This window comes from Clarias gariepinus, chromosome 2 (genome assembly GCF_024256425.1).
Source record: "Clarias gariepinus isolate MV-2021 ecotype Netherlands chromosome 2, CGAR_prim_01v2, whole genome shotgun sequence".
NCBI classification, from domain to species: Eukaryota; Metazoa; Chordata; class Actinopteri; order Siluriformes; family Clariidae; genus Clarias; species Clarias gariepinus.
This window is the reverse complement of record NC_071101.1, coordinates 2074919-2096057: the sequence shown is the minus strand read 5'-3', so window position 1 is coordinate 2096057 and position 21139 is coordinate 2074919. Positions and strand designations below refer to the sequence as shown.

Below are 21139 nucleotides of genomic sequence, written 5' to 3'. Positions count from 1 at the left end.
TTTTTAAGAGACTGTCAAATGAATGGATCTTTAACGGTGTCAAATGCTTTGTAGAAATCTACAAACAGCATGAGCCCACCCTCCTCTACCATTTCTGGATAATCTAAAATATCTAAAATGAGCCTAATGTTATTTCCTATATGCCTTTTGTTCATGAAGCCTGATTGTGTTTCATCTATGATGGAGTCCAAAACAGACCGTAATCTTCTGGCCAATATGAGAGCTAAGATTTTATAATCATTGTTAAGTAAGCAAATTGGGCGCCAATTATCTAAAAATAATTTGTCCTTGTTTGGTTTAGGAATTAGGACTGTTATTCCTTGGGTCATAGAAGTGGGGAGGCATTCATTTTTAATGGATTCTATAAAGACTTTTAATAAATAAAAAAAGGGGGAAAGTTCAGCGATAAACAATTTATAAAATTCGCTACTGGGCTATTTATTTAAATTCATTAATATAGACAAACATTGTTTTAATGTAATTAAACAAAGCATCTTTTTAATATATAAATTATATACAATACACTATTTATTACTCTCTATATCACACTGTTGTGCAGTTAAACCGAGCACACTGAATGCGGTCTGTCTGACGAGCCGAAGTCTGTCGCCGCTTTCATATCAACTTTAAAGGGGACGTGGGTGATCAGCGATGTGTGTGACGTTCATGGAGGATTTTTGGAGGGGTTGAGAACTACAGCCTCCTATAAGTGGCCTAGCGACGCTCATGTCCTGCACTTAAATCCATCTAAAACACACTCAGGCTCTGTGTACCAGCTTACATCCCACATTCGCGCTGGGCTGCATTACCCACAATGCACCTTCCGCACTGGACTACACTTCCGTTAACAGCTGTTATAAACCCTCCGCTCCCTCCCGCTTCACGAGGCCGCGACAAGAACAAAGGATCCGACACATTCCTCTGATCTGAACATCAATCACTCCTGGGTGTGACCGCTGATCGGTGGTTACCATGGTAACAGCTGATGAACGTTAAGATGATGATGATGAAGACGGTGTGTGTGGTGTGTGTGTTCCTCACACTCGGGTGTGTCGGACCCGCTTCAGGAGGTGAGTTTATACAAACCGAAATGTAACTTTATAAAGATTTATAACTGAGTACAAAGTTACAGAAACTACAGAACAGCACTCAGTGTGTGTGTGTGTGTGTGTGTGTGTGTGTGTGTGATTATTAATAATAATCACAGCGCCAAGACCCGCGGGAAATCATGACGGACCGGACTCACGGACACACACACACACACACACACACACAGTATACCGGACGACATGTTAATGATTGTAAATGTTGGTATCTGATGCACTGCAGTGTGTTTTTGTACAGTGCACGTGAGCTACTGGTGATTTGTTTGTAGAACCGCGGTCCGTTCGTATCTGCGGAAACTCGTAACTCGAATGTTTGTAAGTCAGGATGACCTGTATTTAAAATAAAGCCTGACTGATAATTCTATCCATCAGGATGTGTTTCCTTGTTTGGGAAAAACGTCAGCAGTAACACTGGCGGAATTTTATCTGATATTTCTTCTCAAACATGTCTTTTCAGCAAATCCATAATGTCAGAATAGAGTCCCGTCAAATACAGTCTCAAGATATTCATCATAATAATAATAATAATAAGCTGATTAGCATTTTATCCGCATGATGTCAATTCACTAGGCTTCACATCTATCTGATTAAACCCAAACTGCTTGTGAAAGGAATCAGCACTGGTAGTGCTCTTTTTTTATTTTTATTAAATATTAAAAATATATATATTCCCTTGATAAAATAGCATAAATAAATCATTGGGTAGTGTAATCTAGTAATTTAAAAAAACAATACATTGCATTTTATGATGAGTTTCGTGTTAAAGGCGCATGAAATTCGCCCTCTTTTCTATTTCAGGGATTAAAAACGCTAACAATGTCACCCCACGGGGGTGAGGCTATAAGAAAACGCATCCCGACTTCCACACAAGACTGCAAGTGCAAGGTCGACGGTTTTTCGTTCCCCTGTGCTCAGTAGGGGCTCACAGGGCCCAGTTTCTCGAAAGCTTCTTATCGCTAAGTAGTTCCTAAGTTGTACCTTAACCTCTCTCTTAACGTTATGGCGCGATTCCCGAAACGCTAAGTATCTCTTAGTTAAGTCACATGTTCTTAACTAACTTTTAGCGTAGTTTCAGCTCAAGATGCTAGTGGCCGCCACTGAGCAGCAGTCTTTATAAATCAGCGATAACGTTATGGCACGTTATCAAAGTCATATTAATAATGGAATTGTTGAGGGTTAAGGGCCTTGCTCAAAGGCCCAACAGTGGCAACTTTGTGGTTGTGGGGTTTGAACGTGGGATCTTCCGAACCGTAGTCCAATGCCTTAACCACTGAACTACCCCTGGCCCCAGTGTTGTTGTGCTAAACTAAAGACGGCGCCGTCCGCGGAGCCGTGTGGTTTATGTACATTTTTCCTTTAGACAAAACTTCAGCCCCTTTCATATTTTCTCTGAGGTCGCTATTAAAAAAAAAAAAAAAAAAAAAAAAAAGGTTTCACCTTCCAAGAAAACAGATTATGGAGCTTCTTGACCTGCTCAGACCAGCACTTGCCAGGCCAACGCGTCATACCTAGGCTCTACGTCCCAAAGTCCAGCTGCTCACTGCTTTTTGTTTGATTTAAATTTGATTTAGTTAAATGAGAAAATAACCTACGGAGTTTCAAACCCCGCATCTGTTCATTTTTCTGAGTGATGTAATGTCCTATCTCCCCTATGCAGTTTGACTCGCGGTGAGATGCGGTATTAGGCACCGTGAGTCGCCGCGATGGCCCGCCGACGTTCCGCTGGTGTTCTACGAAGTTCTGCAAGGTCCGCAATCTTCTGCGAGGACCGCCAAAAAAAGAAATGTTTAATTTTTTTTTATTATTATTATTATTTTTAATTTATTATTTTTTTTAACGTTTAATTTTTCACGCGGAAACCTGGAAATATACTCACGGTGGCAAAAACTCGTGGTGAATCATGATGAACCGTACTTATGTCCACCGCGCGAAACTGCGTAGTTTGACTCGCTGTGATCGCGGAACGTCGGGCAGGCACTCATACGGCTCACGGTGCCTAATACCCCCATGTCACCTCATGACTTACAGTGAGATGCGATGTTAGGCACTGTAAGCTGCCGCGATTACTCGCCGACGTTCCGTGAAGTTCTGCAAGGTCCGGAAGCTTCCGCCCGCAAGGACCGCCAAAAATTAAATGTTTAATTTTTCACGGGGAAAGATGAAAACGTAATCACTGCGCAAAAATTTGGGGTGAATCATGATGAACCCTGCTTACCTCTACTCTGTCATCTCATCGTATTTATTCCATAAGTGCCCAACCACTGATATGCTTCACATTGTTTCTGAAGCTGGTGAAGAGTGTTGTCAGCTATTTGTCAATCAACTATGATTGTATACTCGGTTCGTTTCACCGCCACTACAGGTTACATAAAAATTTTTCGCGACAGTTTGGTGATTTAATTTATATATTTGTCTTTTATTTCATGCTATTGATCAGTTAACCCATGTTGAAAAAAACGCTATTAAAAGAATTTAGTGCAAAGTTTAATTTGCATAGAAAGTGGCATCTTTCTTAACGTTGTCAAGCAAAAGGAGTCAAAAATCGATTCCTGAGCAACCGATGTCGGCTAATTCAAGACCTTCACTGTAGAAAGCGCCTTGTAACGTAGGATGTAAGAGGCAGCGACTTAAGAAGACTCCTAAGGGACAGTTCGAGAAATACACTCAGAAAAGTTATCACTTTACGTAAGACATATCTTAAGAGTGTTCTTAGTGCGCGAAGAGTGTGCGCTATCGAGAAACCGGGCCCAGTTACCTTGCAGCATGTTAGTAATGCATTGAAATTTAAATGCTTGAATTGCATTTTCATTTGAAATATACAACCACAATAAATCAATTTCAAGCATTGTAAATGCTGTAAGGATTTTTTTCCATTCAGATTAAACTGCAATGCAGAAAAATTCTACAATTTTTATTGCAACTATTTTTTTGTTCAGTTCATGTAATTCAACACGTCAGTTCAACAAATTTCATTGTGGTGAATTTTGGCACTAATGTACTTCCATAAAATAGACTTTATTCCAGGACACATAAACCTGCATGATGTTAGAGCTCTTTGTACTGTACAGTGTGAAATATTATACTGACTAATAATGCACTGATTTAGTTTAAAGTAATAATAACCACCTTTTTCATCTCCTCCAGATGTGCACTCTCTGTTTTACACCTACACGGCTCTCTCTAAACCTCTGGATCTTCCTGGAGTCTATGAGTTCACTGCACTGGGAATGCTGGATGACCGAGAACTCGACTACTACAGCAGTGAGACTCAGGTTAAGGTTCCTAAACAGAAATGGATGAAAGAGAAGATGACACAGGACTACTGGGAGAAAGGAACTCAGTCCCGCAAGAGTAAAGAGCAGTGGTTTAAGGTCAACGTGGACATCCTGATTGATCGAATGAGACACAATAAGACTGGTTAGTTCACTCTTTTTGTGATTTATTCCTTAATGGTTCTTTATGATTTTTATCTTTACTGTTCTGTCTCCTTTTCAGATCTTCATGTTCTTCAGTGGAGACACGGCTGTGTGGTTAATGAAGATACAAATGGGAATATTAAATTTCTTAATGGAGTTGATGAGTACAGTTATGACGGCACTGAGTTCCTCTCCTTTGATGATGTAAACTCGAGGTGGATTGCTCCAGTCCCGGCTGCTGAGCCGACCAAAAGGAAATGGGATGAGGTGGCCATCCTTAACCAGTACACCAAGGGCTACCTGGAGAAAGAGTGTGTGGACTGGCTCACCAAGTTCATGGACTATGGAAAGGAAGAGCTGAGAAAACACTGTGAGTAGTGAAGGATGTTACTCAAGTCACTTTGATCAAATTAGAAGCAAAATTAACTTAATTTAAGTATTCTGTTTCAGCTCCCCCAGAGGTGCATCGGTTAATAAAGAAATCAGCAATCGACCGCAGGAAGTTGACCCTGACCTGCCTGGCCACAGGGTTCTACCCTCCAGATGTGCAGCTGCAGGTGAGGAAGCTCCGCACATCCCTACCTGAACATCTGGTAACATCTTCAGGAATCAGACCTAATGGTGACGGTACCTACCAGCTGAGGAAGAGCACGGACATCGAGGAGAACGACAAAAATCTTTACGATTGTTATGTGACCCACAGCACTCTTGAAGAACCTATAATTATAAATGGAGGTACAGTAAGGAGTGTATGACTAATGAGCCTTTTTGTTTTATTTACAATTTGTTACAATATAAAAATAAATTCAACAGCAGTACAAAGTAAAATGTATTTAATAATGTAATAATCAGTTACCATGCTTTTGTTCAGCAGCCCCAGCCTCAAGCGGGATAATATGGGCAGTGATTGCAGTTGGGCTTGTGTTGGTTGTGGTTGCTGTGGTTGCTGTGGTCATAATTATCCTGAAAAGGAAAGGGATTATTGGTGAGTAGACATAAATAATCACACAAGCTTTGTACCTGGTTTTAGCTTCATGGTCTTTACATATACATCTATAACTGATAGACTTTTACATAACACACTGTAACATTTATTGTGTTAGTATGACCTCATACTAATTTTTTTTTTTTCAATTATCCGGGCACTTTTGGTGGTCTTAACATATTCACAAACTCATCAAAATCTGCAGCCATTAGGACGTCAGTGTGGCCCGGCCCTGGGAGTGAAACACAGCGCCCCCTAGAACATCTTGCCTCTAGCTTCTACACACTTGCATGTATACTTATAAAACCCGGTATACATTTACAGTGATGAGAAAAACTACGATTTCTTATTCTTTTGCATGTTTGTCACACTTAAATGTTTCTGCTCATCAAATACATTTAACTATTAGTCAAAGATAACATAATTGAACACAAAATGCAGTTTTTAAATGAAGGTTTACGTTATTAAGGGAGAAAAAAAACTCCAAATCTACATGGCCCTGTGTGAAAAAGTGATTGCCCCCCTTGTTAAAAAATAACTTAACTGTGGTTTATCACACCTGAGTTTAATTTTTGTAGTCACCCCCAGGCCTGATTACTGCCACACCTGTTTCAATCAAGAAATCACTTAAATAGGAGCTATCTGACACAGAGAAGTAGACCAAAAGCACCTCAAAAGCTAGACATCATGCCAAGATCCAAAGAAATTCAGGAACAAATGAGAACAAAAGTAATTGAGATCTATCAGTCTGGTAAAGGTTATAAAGCCATTTCTGGATGAGGGGGCGAGGGGGTGGGCGAGTGGGTGGATTAGTGGGTTGGGTGGGTGAGTGGCAGGAAGTGTTTACTGTTGAAAGCTGTAATATTTTGGGACTCATTTTCAGCTAATTTGATTCAAAATCAGGAAAAATAATAAAGACATGGCTGATGTGAACCTGTAAAGAATCAATCAATAAATTCAATAAATCAATAAATTAATGACATGAGAGAAGAAAATTACTGTTCTTATATCTTAACAGTGGAAAGTCGGAATGTTTCAAAACATTTTACTTCGATAAAACAACTAGTTGTGAGTAAGTTTGCTCATTTTCATACTTTTGTGGAGCTCAAACGGCTCACAGTGAATTGGTAAATGAATCTCCCCATTGCCTAGACCTGGTTTTGGCCTGACTCCTGCAGTACTGAACTATGTCCACTAGGACTCTTTTAATATGGCTTCATGTTTACAATTTAGACATATAGAGAAATAATAAATATAAACACCACACACACAAACACTACACATCCTGCACACACCTTACAAACAGACACACACTACACATCCATCTCACACACACACACACACACACACACACACACACACACTAACCATCGTACACACACCTTGACACATCCTGCAAAAACAATGACTGCCCCAAGCACCTGCACCTTCATCATCTCCACCAAAACCAACCCATATAATCTCAAAACACCGAGGATACAAAACTGCAGTGGTGTTTCTGATATCTCAAGCGGTTTAGCCATGGCGATGACTAATGCTGAAAAGTGGCTAATAACGTCACACACAGTACAGACATGCTGAGTTCAGATGCTGAGTCTCTTTTACCATTAGTGGACATTGTTATAATGTTTCATTAGATCTAAACGGTCTCTTTTATCCTTTAGGCATTCCCCTTTAAGTGCACAGTCACTCTTTACCTTCCGTCTGTCTGATGCGTCCGGGTGGCGCCGGAGCTTGGGCCCGTCATCGTTGCTTGCAACTATGTTTTAGATTGTGTTTAGTGTTTCCCAGAAGTTTTACTCAAGTTTCTAACTATCTATCTATAAATATAAAGTATCTAAAACATATGCCTTAATAATCATTTTATTTCTCCAGCATTTCCAGGTGAAAAACGCGCGTATAAAAATGCCAATGGACACACGAGTGGAGACCTGAATGAAAATGCGAATGGATGCGATAATAAATCCATGAAAAAGACTGCAAATGCAATCAATTCAGGTAACAGTCTCCTATTTTAATGTGTTACTGTTACACTGACTCTCACAGCTGTAGCTGTACATGTGAAGGTCTTCAGAGATGTTTACGCTGTGAGTTATTCGGTCTGGTCTCGTTCTCTCTCTCTCCTTCATTTTTCTTTTCTGATGACAATAAGACGCCTGCAGCCCAACATTTTAACTAGAACCTGCAGAGAAGATCCATACATGTTACATAAGCGTCTCCTTTAATGAAAACTGCAACATATCAGATATTATATACTTTTTAAAGTAATTTTTATTAAAAGCTCTATTCCACAGTAATTAAATGATGTGATTTTATTTGGGTGAGTTTTATCTCTGCTCAGTTCAGTAATGTTTCTCTTGTTCTTTACAGCTGCATGAAGATGAAGATCTCAGACCTGATGAGACGTGTGGTCCTGATTCTACACTTTTCAGGATTCTGTAAATAATGGCCTTAATCATTTCAAGCACCTTAAGCTTTCAGAGTGTTTCCTGTCTCTCGAAGCTGTTAACTCACAGAACATGAAGAACCCTGTGGAGTCACTACACACACCGTCACTGTATAATAAGCTGAAATATCAAATTAATTTTACCAGACGTGAAAGTCTTTACAACATCAGCACTTAGCTTCAGCGCTGCTACTATAACTATCAGTGATTTATATTATATATACAGTGCTGTTATACACAGGTACTGTATTATATTTAGTACACATGGTGTTATATACAGGACTCAATTTGAGGGGGGATGCAGGGGCATGCCCCCCCCCCTTAAAAAAAAAAAGACAAAACCCATCCCCTCTGTAAAACCACGATCCCCATCATCCACTAATAATGCTGTGTATTATGTAATATCTGTCATGAAAATGTAATATCAAAACTCTCTACATTTGATCATCTATCAATAATATATAAATAACAGCGATTAGCCAATCAGAATTCAGTATTTTTCGTGCTGTTAACTCAAATCCTCTCAGCGGAGACGCGATGAAAACAAAGGATTTAGTTAAATAATAAATACTGACAGCTTTAATGATTATAAAAGACGACTTCTTTATACAATTTGTGTTTCGTTCTCAATTTATAGAAGAGGTTTTGATTTTTTTATTAGACTTTGTGGCTTCACCTACATGCTGGAGTGCAAAAGGGCTTTGAGGCTCCAATTTAAATTATTTAAGCTTATATTTTGTTAAAAAAAAAAAAAACTGTTCCTCAACCGTTAGTTGTAAATCGTCAGACCCCTCCTCCCCCCAAAATACTTGACCACACAAGCTGTGGTTGAATTATAAAAAATGTTGTTTATTTACAGAACTATTCATTATTTACAAACATAATTTAAACATTAATAAACAAACAACATTAAATGATGAAAAGAATATTTGTGCCTATAAAAACGACATACAGCGGGACCTCAGTGTTTAATCCATTCCAGAGTTCTTAAGGTGAAATGTTGTATTGTGAAACACATTTACACATAGGAAATAATGTAAATGCAGATAATCCGTTCCAGCCACCAAAAATATTACCAATTTTCAACACTAAATTTTACGTCGACACACAGTTTCAGTCATGATAAACTTCTTTTGTTATTCATTTATTAATTTTAATGTTGTGTTTGTAAATAGTGTGTGGTTTTGTACATAATAATGCAGATGTAACACCATGTGTACTAGAGATAATACAGTAAGACTTTTATCACATTATTACACAAAAGATCCATGAAGTGAGACGTGAATGATGACCACGTCTCAGTTCTTTGTAGTTAAAGTCTTTTACTTTATATTTTAATGTTAAATTATTTTACACTACAGATGACCTGGATCTGACTGTATTAGACTGAACACAGATGATCAGCATTAACACTACAGCAGGAGCCCAGACACTGGGCCAGGGATATAATAAGCTGTAACAATGTTTGATGGCGTTAAAATTTCCTTGAAAGTTCGAATGATAAAATGATGTTGGAAAAACATTGCGAATACAACCTCACAATGCTGATTAACATTCATTCCCACAACCTCTGATCACTTCAGTGGTTCCTCTACTGTAGGTTTCTCTGTAAAATCTGTCTGAGAAAGCCAGGTAGGTGAAGAATGGAGAAGGTGTGAGAAGGATGGAGAGTTGTCTGATCCCTCAGACTGTTATATGGATGAGTAATGAAATGTCTCTACATAAAAAGACAGAAGTCCAGTTGACATGACACAGCTTGAAGATAACTTCACCTATATGACTGAGGATCCTCATAGACTCATCTGTTGTAATGTGGTGTTTGTGACACTTGTTACCTACAGTATGCGCATTTACCCGCTAGTTTTACGTCTACCTGTGATTATCTCTATTCAGAGCTGTTTAATGTAACCTTAACAATGTACTCAGTTTATCTTAAACATTTTTAAATGGATTAAGACGCATTTAACATTTATTTTTCTTAACACAAAAATTTTATGTTCTTTGAACATGCATGTGCTAAAAAAGTATTTAATAATATTATTTTATGCCAATTTATTAAAACTCTATCGTTTAACGTCCATCTTTTAAACTACGACTTTGATAAAAGTGTTGAGAGCCGGTGCTACTGCTAATCGCTACTGAGTCCGTTACACTTTACGCTGAGATTCTAACTCAGATATTATAATGAGCTCGAGTCATGTGACCTAATCATTTGTGAATTTTATGTAATGTATATTGAGAGATTTGTCAAGGTTTAAATGTTAGTAAATAGTTTAATTATTCAATAATCACATTGATCCTGATGGTTCAGCGGTGAGATATAAGCCGAGTAGATGTTTAAAGAGTCAGACCTGCACCGCTCTAGAGCTTTAGGAATCTGTTTTATTTTTTAAAAAATTCTTTGGATTTGGAAACAAACTGTTTTTCCTTTGCCTTGTGATGAAAGCTCATTATTTTATATACTGTATGATCAATTGTCCTACTATGTCCATCCCAGAAATAACTATTTGTGAGCGTAGCCTGTGTGGTACAATGTGTGTTTATTTCTGATAATCTTTTAGTTTTTATTTTTACTGCTTTTAATAATGCACTTTTAATTCTCATTTTGAGTGAAGACTGTCTGACTCAATCATTGTTTTTATTATGTGATTGACTCAGACAGTCACAGTTAAACTACAGGCTTGCGTTATGACTGAAATTAATAGCAATAGCCACACTTATAATTACACTAATACAATATGTACCTGCAGTATCATTTAAATAAAACTTACTTCTTAACCTATCCACAACTTTGTATGTGTCTATTATTCAAAAAAAAATTAAAGTTTTCAGTATCTCTAATGCTACATCAAATGCTAACTGATGCTAAATGTATTTCACCGTCTTGTACCATAACATGTGCACTGACAATAACATTTAATTAAATCCAACATTCATTCAGAGCAGAAATAAAATAAAAAGCATCAGAAACACAGTAACGAAATGTGCACAAACCTGGTGACGTCAAATATCTGTAAAACTCTTAAACTGCAGCAACTTCACAAATCACAGCTAATAGTTATCATGGGATAGAAAACACTATATACTTAATCTTATAGTTATTAATTGCTTTAAATAAATTAAAATGTGTACAAATGGCTTACATTATTGGATGAAAAACTCACTCACTCACCTTCTACACCTGGAGGAAACCCACCCAGCACGGGGAGAACATGCAAACTCCATGCACACAGAGACGGGAATTGAGCCTGGCCAGGAATCGAACCCTGACCCTGGAGGAGCAAGGCGACAGTGCTAACCACTACAGCACAGAGACGGCACTTGTAAAAATAGTAAATGACCTTCCTATTGGTCTCTGATCAGGGTTGCGTCACTATGCTACCTGAACTCATTGCTGCTTTTGACACTACGATCATAGTATTCTCCTTCACAGCTTGGAAAATGTAGTAGGAATTAAGGGAACGGCCCTCTCGTGGTTTAGATCCTATTTGACTGACCGTTATCAGATTGTAGATTTAAATGGTGATTATTCTGCATGTTCTCAAGTGGAGTTTGGAGTGCCACAGGGTTCAGTTTTAGGCCCAATTTTAAGGCTATTTTCTCTTTAAACGCTTCCTGTGGACAATATAATTTGTAAGCATGGTATTAGTTTTCATTGTTATGCTGATGACACAGTTATACTCCTCGCAAAACCAGATGAAAAAAAAACAGCTAACTAATGTTGAGCAATGTGTTCAATAAGAGATTGAATGTTAATTAACTTCCTTCTGCTTAATCCTAATAGGACAGAAGTTCATATGACCACAAGCAGCTAGAATCAAGCTTTTTGATCACACTGTAACTTTAAATGTTCTTTCTGTTGCAAGTGCAATGGTAAAAGACCTTGGTGTTAATTATAGATTCCAGTCCTTCCTTTGAAGCACAAAGGTAATAGAATACTATCCTGGTAATAGATAATATTACCAGGATAGCATTCTTTCACCTAGTTCATGCTTTTATCACCTCTGGGTTGGACTATTGTAATGCCTTACTGTCTGGTTGTTCAATTACGTGCATAAACAAGCTTCAGCTAGTCCAGAATGCAGCAGCGAGAGTCCTCACTAGAACCAGAAGATATTCAATTCAATTAAATTAAATTATATTTATATAGCCCTTTAAACAATGGTCATTGTCTCAAAGCAGCTTCACAAAAATGAAAGAAATATATTTTTTTTCAATTTCAAAAAAATAATAAATAAATAAATTAATAATAATAATAATAATAATAAATTGTGTATGTGTGATAAAAAAATGTGTCTAGATAATAATGAGATGAATGCATGATGAATAAAATGTCTCTGATGAGCAAGCCAAGGGTGACGGCGACAGTGGCAAGGAAAAACTCCCTGAGATGGCAATAGGAAGAAACCTTGAGAGGAACCAGACTCAACAGGGAACCCATCTTCATCTGGGTGATAACAGATAGAGATGATATAACACCATGTGTGTTATGCAGCTGAAAGTACAATATAACAGAAATTCTTTAAATTAACATGAAGTCCAGTTCAGCACAGTGATGAGTCAGAGGGCAGATGGGGGTCTGGATCACTGGGAGCACAGGAGCATGTGTAGTTTCAACCATCAAAAAGCAGAATCCAGCTGGAGCTGGTCCTTCTCTGGATGCCTCAGGATCCTCACAGGGTTGGCCTTTGTCTACTGAAGCTGGTTCAATCTCCAGATGCCTCGGGATGGGTAGAAAAGTACAGAACAGATGGAGAGAATTAGCGTAGTTGCCATTCAGGATAGATGTACTGGAGTATGAGGTGTGTCTGAGCCCCGAACACTGTCTGGAAGGCTATTCCAAAGCTTTAGAGCTAAATATGAAAAAGCCCTACCCCCTTTTGTAGATTTTGAAATTTTGGGAATTACCAGAAGACCAGAGTTATGTTATCTTAAGGAGCGTGGGGACAAATCTTATCATTTTAATTCATACACATTCACATTTCATACAAACTTTTGTTTGTGTAAAGCTGCTTTGTGATAATGAAAATTGTTAAAAGTAACAGTACATGTTTGTTTATTAATAAAAGGTGCCAATACAGCGGTAAAAACATTTATCAAAAGATGGATAAATATAATTTATAGTATTACAAATACATATAATAATTTAATTAATATATTACTTATATACTTCATTAACTTCTAAATACTCCTATATTCCTGTCTCAATGACTACCGTCCCGTTGCACTCACACCCACCATCATGAAGTGCTTCGAGCGGCTCGTCATGAGACACATAAAGACCCTGCTGCCCTCCTCACTGGACCCACTGCAATTTGCGTACCGTCCTAACCGCTCAACGGACGACGCCATCTCCACTACACTCCATCTTGCCCTCACACACCTTGACAAGAAGGACACATATGTTCGAATGCTGTACATAGATTTCAGCTCAGCATTCAACACTATCATCCCCCAACAACTGATTGGGAAGCTGAACCTGTTGGGCCTGAACACCTCCCTCTGCAACTGGATCCTGGACTTTCTGACCGGTAGGCCTCAGTCAGTACGGATCGGGAACTGCACCTCCAGCACCACCACACTGAGCACTGGGGCCCCACAAGGCTGTGTGCTCAGTCCCCTGCTGTTCACACTGTTGACTCACGACTGTGTAGCAACACACAGTTCGAACCACATCATTAAGTTCGCTGATGACACAACCGTGGTGGGTCTCATTAGCAAGAACGACGAGTCAGCGTACAGAGAGGAAGTGCAGAGGCTAACAGACTGGTGTAAAGACAACAACCTGTCTCTAAATGTTGACAAGACAAAGGAGATGGTTGTTGACTTTAGGAGGACACGAGGCGACCATTCTCCGCTGAGCATCAACGGCTCCTCTGTGGGAATCGTCGAAAGCACCAAATTCCTGGGTGTCCACCTAGAGAAGGACCTCAGCTGGTCCCTCAACACCAGCTCCCTACAGAAGAAAGCCCAACAGCGTCTCTTCTTTCTGAGAAGACTGAGGAAGGCCCAGCTTCCACCACCGATCCTGACCACCTTCTATAGAGGAACTATCGAGAGCATCCTGAGCGGCTGCATCACTGTCTGGTTTGGGAATTGTGCCATATCGGATCGCAAAACCCTACAACGGATAGTGAGGACAGCGGAGAAGATCATCGGGGCCTCTCTCCCCTCTATTGAAGACATCTACACCACACGCTGCATCCGCAAAGCCACCAGCATTGTGGCTGATCGGACACACCCCTCTCACATACACTTCACACTCCTGCCATCTGGAAAAAGGTACCGAAGCATTCGGGCCTCACATCCAGACTGTGCAACAGCTTTTTTCCACAAGCCATCCGTCTCCTCAACAAAAAGGGACTGGACTGATAAACACAAACACACTCACACACACACAAACACAAACATTATCACACAGCTTAACTCAACTACCTCAAAATATTGGGACTGGACTGACTAATCAACACAAGTGCAGACACACTGACCTACACCACCAAATTATCGTACACACCAACCTGTAAATGCTTCACTGTTTATCTTTTTGCACAATGATCATTACTGGACTACATTTTTGCACTAATTCCTCAAATCCTGCTGCTGTTTTAAGGAATGTTTATGTTTACCCACTACCTCAACACCATATTCTATGTTCTGTTATGTCGTGGTTGCGCACTGTCACTTTGTTGTTGCTCTTGTTTGCACATTTGCACGTGCACTTTATGTTGTCTATAAAAATGTTACTTAGCTAGTTAGTTATTGTTAATTTATGTTGTAATTTATGTTAGGTCTCTCTGTCCTGTCTCTGCTAGCCAGTTAACTAGGCCTCTTGGCTAGCTAGTTTAGTGTCTCTGTTAATTTATGTTGTAAGTTTATGTTGCATGTAGCACCTTGGTCCTGAAGGAACGTTGTTTCGTTTCACTGTGTACTAACTGTATATGGTTGTAATGACAATAAAGCCTACTTGAACTTGAACTTGAACTTGAACTTAAAGTAACTGCACACACCCGTGAAAAAAAAACCCGTGCAGCAGAAATCACTGAGAGAAGTCAGTGCTGGCTGCGACGGAAAGACACCAGAACACCCAGTGCACCACAGCACACCGCTGTTTATCAATTACTATTAAGTAAAAATTTTCACCTTCCCAAAAATGTAACAAATCCTTGCAAAATACAGTAACATATTAATAATAATAGTAACATAAACTGATATTATGTTTGTGGGGAATTCATTAGGTTTGTGTAATTATTGCATGAAAAGCAACAGATTTGTGTTGGAAGTTGGAAATTTTTTAATTAAATTAAACTCTTTTCATCCCCACCAATAATAAGGAAACATCTTTATATCTTATTTTTTTATTTTGTGATAAAAATGATTACAAACTAAGAAAATATATGTAACCATTATGATGATAAAAGATGAATCAGATGAAGATAAAAAAAAAAAAAACACCCAGAACAAACACTGTTTCTCTCAGCAGGGTGGATAAAAATAAATTCATACAAACAAAGCACCCATTGTCTCAGATTGTCTTTAATATCAGGTGGCTCTGCATCTTCAAAACAATATGTACTCTATATTAGCCTTTTAACGTTTCTGGCATAGGGACTAGCAACAATGCCTATGGTTCTAACCTCACTATGGCTCCGTATGCTGCTGTATTCACTGGCGACAGGTTGATTAGCCTAGCATAATAGGGCATTGCTAAACATATTTCTCACCACATTACAGCAAAACTACTAACTGCATGCTTTTCATGTTACCACCACAGATTCTCAACAATCTTATGTCTTACTCAAGGCTATTTACATCTCATTTGGAGGAATATTAACCCACATGAAGGTAGGAGCAAAGAGGCACAGAACTTTAGCTTGTGTTTAGCTTGGCTTCAGGACTTCTCGGTGATAAACGCCATCTAGTCACCTGTTTGACAGTGTCCACAGTTGAGCACAAAGCACAATGAATTTAAAGTGCCCCAATTATGCCATTTTAAAGGTTGCTAACATTGCTTAATGAGTCTCTTAAAACAGGTTTACATGTATGCAAGGTCAAAAAACACTTTAGTTTTCTCCAAAAATAGATTTAATTTTACCCCATTCCTAAATGATTCGTAAACGACTCGAAGAATCAATAATCACACCGAGGTCTTTTACTGTTGCACTTGATGGAACAGAAAGGCCATCTAAAGTTACAGAGTGATCTAGAATCTTACGTCTAGCTGAATGCGGTCCTATGACTAGAACTTCTGTCTTATCCGGATTAAGCAGAAGGAAATTAATTAACATCCAATTTCTTATGTCCTGCACACATTGCTCAACTTTAGTAAGCTGGTTTTTCTCAGAATCTGAATCAGAAAGAGTTTTATTGCCAAGTACGCTTGCACATACAAGGAATTTGCTTTAGTGACAGAGCTTCCAGAACAGAAAACAAATGACAAGACAAAACAGCACGACACACAAAAAAAAAAGTTTGACATCAAATGGAGTAGGGTGTGAGATTCTTTTAAATAAGTTATATAAATATCTGAATATCTCATCAGGTTTTGCTGAGACATATAACTGTGTGTCGTCAGCATAACAATGGAAACTAATGTTTATGTTCACATACAGCTACATGACACTGCATGAAAGATCAGATTTAAAAAAGCATAATAGGGCCACTTCAACATTCATCACTGGTTCCTTATTAACTTCATCAACTTGATTAGAATAATCAAGCTCACTATGGAGTGTTTTATTGTCTGACATCAAAGGTTAGCTCCTGTACCCTCAACTTTAAACACTGTTGTAGTAAACTATAAAATAAAATCAGAGTTTCACTGTATTTCTGTACAAACTGGCACAAAATTCCAAAGAGAAGTCAACTCATGTACAAGTCATGTCGGCTTTTATTGTCATTTCAATTATATACAGTTCAGTACACAGTGAAACGAAACAACGTTCCTCCCGGACCAAGGTGCTACATACAGTACATACAACAACATAAATTAACAACACACTTTACTGGAACCAGATAGCTAACTAAGAGATGACTGGCTCAGATATGACAGATTTGCCAAGTTAACTACTTCTATACAAAAAAGAGACAACAATAGACAATAGACAACAAAGTGCACGTGCAAATGCACCAACAAAGAGCTACAGAACACGTTACAGTACTTTTTTTAAGTGGTTTTATGAAGTATGAGTTGAGGTAGTGGGAAAAGAAACAGTAAACATTTGACATTTCTGAAGTCGCAGCAATGATTTAAAAAAAATATTGTGTGCAAATAGCAAGTAAAATAAGGTAGGTGGGTATGAACAGTTGTGAGATGGTTGTAGATCTGAGTGTTTGTGCATGTGTGTGTTTATCAGTTCAGTCATAATGTTATTTAGTTCGTCTGAATGATGCGGATGCAGCGAAAGTATGTTTGTAAATATAAATTGTATGAAAGTAAGTACATTTCCATGCAGAATATCTTTATTATGTGATTACAATCTTTATAGTTAAAGCAAATATCCTCAGAACATCACATGATCATTACATTTATACACTAAAAACAGAAACATCTGGGTGTAAACTAACAGTTACCTAACAGCTGTATGAAATCACCCTCTTGTGGCTGATTGTTGTATTTCCTTCCTTTTTATGGTGTATCTGACACCTGGGATCTTATTTAAACACCTCTCCTGATCAGTGTTTGTCCACAGTGAGATCCTGTAAACTCTTCAGTAGAAAAGCGTGATTAGGAACCTCGTACAAAAAAACACTGATTTATTATTTATTTATTTAATAATGATCACTTTACTGGTGAGAGTGTATGAAAATTACTCAAATACAGTATGAGTCCACGACCCATTATAATAAAGGGTGTACATACTTATGCACCCAAGTGAGTTTTTTTTTCCTGATGTGTCTTTACTTATTTTTCACTTGCTCACATTAAAAGTGCAAAAAGGTTTGAGGTGAGTTGTCTTGTTTTTAGTGTTACATTACATAGACACAGGGGTGTGTAAACTTTATATCCAGTCTAACTAAACAGGACAAAATGATCAGCAGGTGCATTTCTTACTTTTTTATTATAATTTAGAGACATGAATGTTTAATTCACAGATTTGGGACGCTTAACTTTTGGTACGTTTAGGAAAAGTCAGGGGGTTGTTTGATTCAGTGTGTGCCAGAAATAAAAATAAATAAAAGGGCCTGTCTGTTCATTTTTATTTTACCCAAGTGTAAGACCTAGTGTTAATTTTGTCAACAAAAATAGAGATAATAAAATATTGGTTGTCAGTGAGTAATATGGTTGATGAAAAAAGACGTGAATAAAATGAGATTTAGAAAAAAAACTAATAAAGCATCAGTTTTTATTTTTCAACATATAATTTGACGAAACTGGTATATACTAATACTTAATTCATTTAAAATGTATACTATAATATTTGTTTATAATATTATAAATAAATAAAACTTTATTTACAGTGCTTCCCTTATATAATTTTCTTTTATTTATATATAATTATCTAGAATAATATAATTTTAATTTCTTGTTTCTTATTTGGTATAATAACATTCATGACACAATAAAATAAATCCACGATTAGATTTCTCAGGTGAAGAACTTATGATTTTCGTTCTTCACCTGAGTGCCTTGGAATTACTTTGTTTGTTTGTTTGTGAAAGTTGAATATAATGCACACCCCCATCAGCGGCTCTTTGCTGCATTTAACTGGTCCAGCAGCAGTGTGACACAAACACACAGAACACACACACACTTCTGTCTGTGAGCTTCTAGTCCTTTTAATATGTGTTATTTGTGAAAATAAAATAGGAAGAGTGTGTATTAGCCGGCTTGTAAACTCTGAACCTCTGTTTATTTCATTTAAGGCCGTCATACATCATTAATGATTTGCAATATAACCAACTTATGGTTCTGTTTATCCCAGGCCAATAAAGGGAGCACTGAGTGACCATCCACCCGACTCGCAGTGTTGATGAATCCCCCATCACCCACACAGTCACATCTGAACACCATGTTCATGTCTCTCCAGCTCCACCTTCAGCTTCAGCCTGTAGTTAAAAACTGGTGACGTGAAAGTGTTTTTTTTTATTTCCTATAGGTGGGGCAGAGGTTCATGTTCACATTTCCGCAAAAACAACAAGAAAAGAAAAGCATATCTTTCTTAATATCTAACATATGAAAAATATCATATCTGTTTAGAAGAATCAGACAAGAATCTCAAAAACCAGTCTGTCTCTCAAAAAAGAGGAACATGTTATCATTTTATGTCTAATATATATTTAAGCAGAAAATAATACAAAATGTTATTTTTTCCTCCGGGTACTACGGTTTCCTCCCACAGTCCGAAGACCTGCAGATTAGGCTAACCCTGCCTTGAAAAGTGCTAAGGTGTACCCTGCCTCGTGCCCTAAGCCTCCTTGGATGGGCTTCAGGTCTCCGCGACCCTGAATACAGGATAAAGTGGTCTAGAAGATGAGGGAGTGAGTGAGTGAGTGATATACATAAACACACACAAACCAGCAAAACAGTAAATGAGCACAAGAAGTGTAAAATGAAAAGTCTTTAAGTTTTCTTATTTTCTTTAAGATTCACAGACATTGTTTTTTTGTTTTTGTTTGTTTGTTTTTTACATCTTTGTAAACAGGATTTGTATTTTTGGACAGTTATATAATACTTTTAGAATATTTTCCAGGGTCATTTTTAAAGACTAAAACACTGTTGTTTACTCTCCCTTTGTTTACATTCAGAAATATAAGATGTAAAGCAATTATATCAAAACTGAAATGTATTATAAATATCATCCTGCTGCTTCATCCAGGGGCGGACTGGCCATCGGGAGCACCGGGACATTTCCCGGTGGCCTGACGGTCGTTCTGGCATGTGATAGACTGGTGTATAACTACGAATTAATTGACGGATCTCTCAATCTACGAATCAGGCAATGGAAAGGGAGGGGAAGATTAGAAGATCAGGAGGGAAAATTACACTCCCACATCACATGACCCAACGTCAGCGACGCACTGCCTAATATCTGGCTATATCCGGAGACAGGGTATATCTGACTAAATCGTTTAAAAAATGGAGCGTAAACGCAAAGGAGGAGCAGAGAGTCAGCGTAAAAAAAAAAGAAAAAAAAAGCCCTGGCCGAAGACGCAGCAAGCTGCTGCAAAATCCCAGCCATGTTCGCCAGTAAGGGAACAGGTCGGTCAAGATTACATCTACATTATATTTATAATAATTTGGCAGACGAACACTTTCATCCAAATCACTTACGTAGATCATCACAATCGATAAAACTAAACCAACAAACGAGCAACAATATGTAAGTGCTGCTGTGCTGTGTCAAGTCTCGTTTCGTCTAAAAAGGTGACAAAGAAAGCAGCAGTAGCACTAGTGCTGTAAATGCTCCTGCTGTTGAGCTAAAGGTGGTGGACAGTTCAGCGTGTGAGTCAGAGCAGGGACCTTCAGGTAAAGTTAAAGATAAGCAAAACTAAACATGCAGGCAGCAGGCTATACTTTTTAAACAACATGTGCTTTTTATGATTTATAAGATCAGTAGTAGGACTGTGATTTTGGGGACATACAACTGATGGCTGCACAATTATAAGTACAGATTATTGAACACGCTTATTTCATATTGCAGAGCAACTACATGTGCAGAGTGAGAGGGAGAAGGATTCAGGGAAAGATTAAGGAGACAGTGAAAGCCTTTATATCTCTTTTGATTATTTTGCCTGTCCACAGTCTAAGGATTTAGATTTTTTTTTAAGTATCACCCAATTCAAACGCCTACTGGTGTACTAGTAGTGCTAATTACTTACTGTTTACTCTTACTGGTCTGTTCCACATAATGCCATAATTGAGTAAACATTGGTATCTGATACTTACGCTGTCATAGGTTTTGTTAAGTTTATTTGTGTTTGTGTTTCTGATGCATTTGATATACTAGAGTTGAGCACTGAAAATACATAAAATGTAAATATTTCAACATGTGAATGTGTCTCTTATTATCTCTTTTAAAAAGCCAATTTTCTATTTGTCATTGGTTTGGTAGTATAAATGGTGTATTCCTAGTGAGTTGTTTAGGGCTATTTTTTTATTCATTTATATTGCATCTGGTAGTCTACCTGTTACAATAATAGGGTTAGCCTACAAGTTTATCAGTCCAGTAGATTACATGAATAGGGT

General features: G+C 38.0%; 1 protein-coding gene across 3 annotated transcripts; it reads left to right on the top strand.

The window, feature by feature from the left end:
• Positions 1–829: 829 nt before the first annotated feature.
• On the top strand, positions 830–10736 carry LOC128507366 (major histocompatibility complex class I-related gene protein-like). Of its 3 annotated transcripts, none has more exons than XM_053478200.1 (7): positions 830–1070; positions 4251–4523; positions 4602–4892; positions 4973–5257; positions 5397–5507; positions 7383–7505; positions 7888–10736. In XM_053478200.1, the coding sequence occupies exons 1-7, from the start codon at positions 986–988 to the stop codon at positions 7947–7949; spliced, it is 1230 nt and encodes a 409-aa protein (XP_053334175.1). In that variant the 5' UTR covers positions 830–985; the 3' UTR covers positions 7950–10736. The 3 variants fall into 3 exon arrangements, with proteins under 3 accessions (XP_053334175.1, XP_053334165.1, XP_053334183.1); XM_053478190.1 differs by having other exon boundaries at positions 5394–5507; XM_053478208.1 differs by having other exon boundaries at positions 5394–5507; positions 7878–10736.
• The last annotated feature ends 10403 nt before the right edge of the window (positions 10737–21139 follow it).

Excerpts from the sequence above, each read along its gene's own strand:
- LOC128507366 (XM_053478190.1), top strand. The coding sequence starts at position 986 with ATGAACGTTAAGATGATGATGATGAAGACGGTGTGTGTGGTGTGTGTG. Across the intron at positions 4,524-4,601 it reads AATGAGACACAATAAGACTG|ATCTTCATGTTCTTCAGTGG; the intron begins GTTAGTTCACTC and ends TCTCCTTTTCAG. Across the intron at positions 4,893-4,972 it reads GGAAGAGCTGAGAAAACACT|CTCCCCCAGAGGTGCATCGG; the intron begins GTGAGTAGTGAA and ends ATTCTGTTTCAG.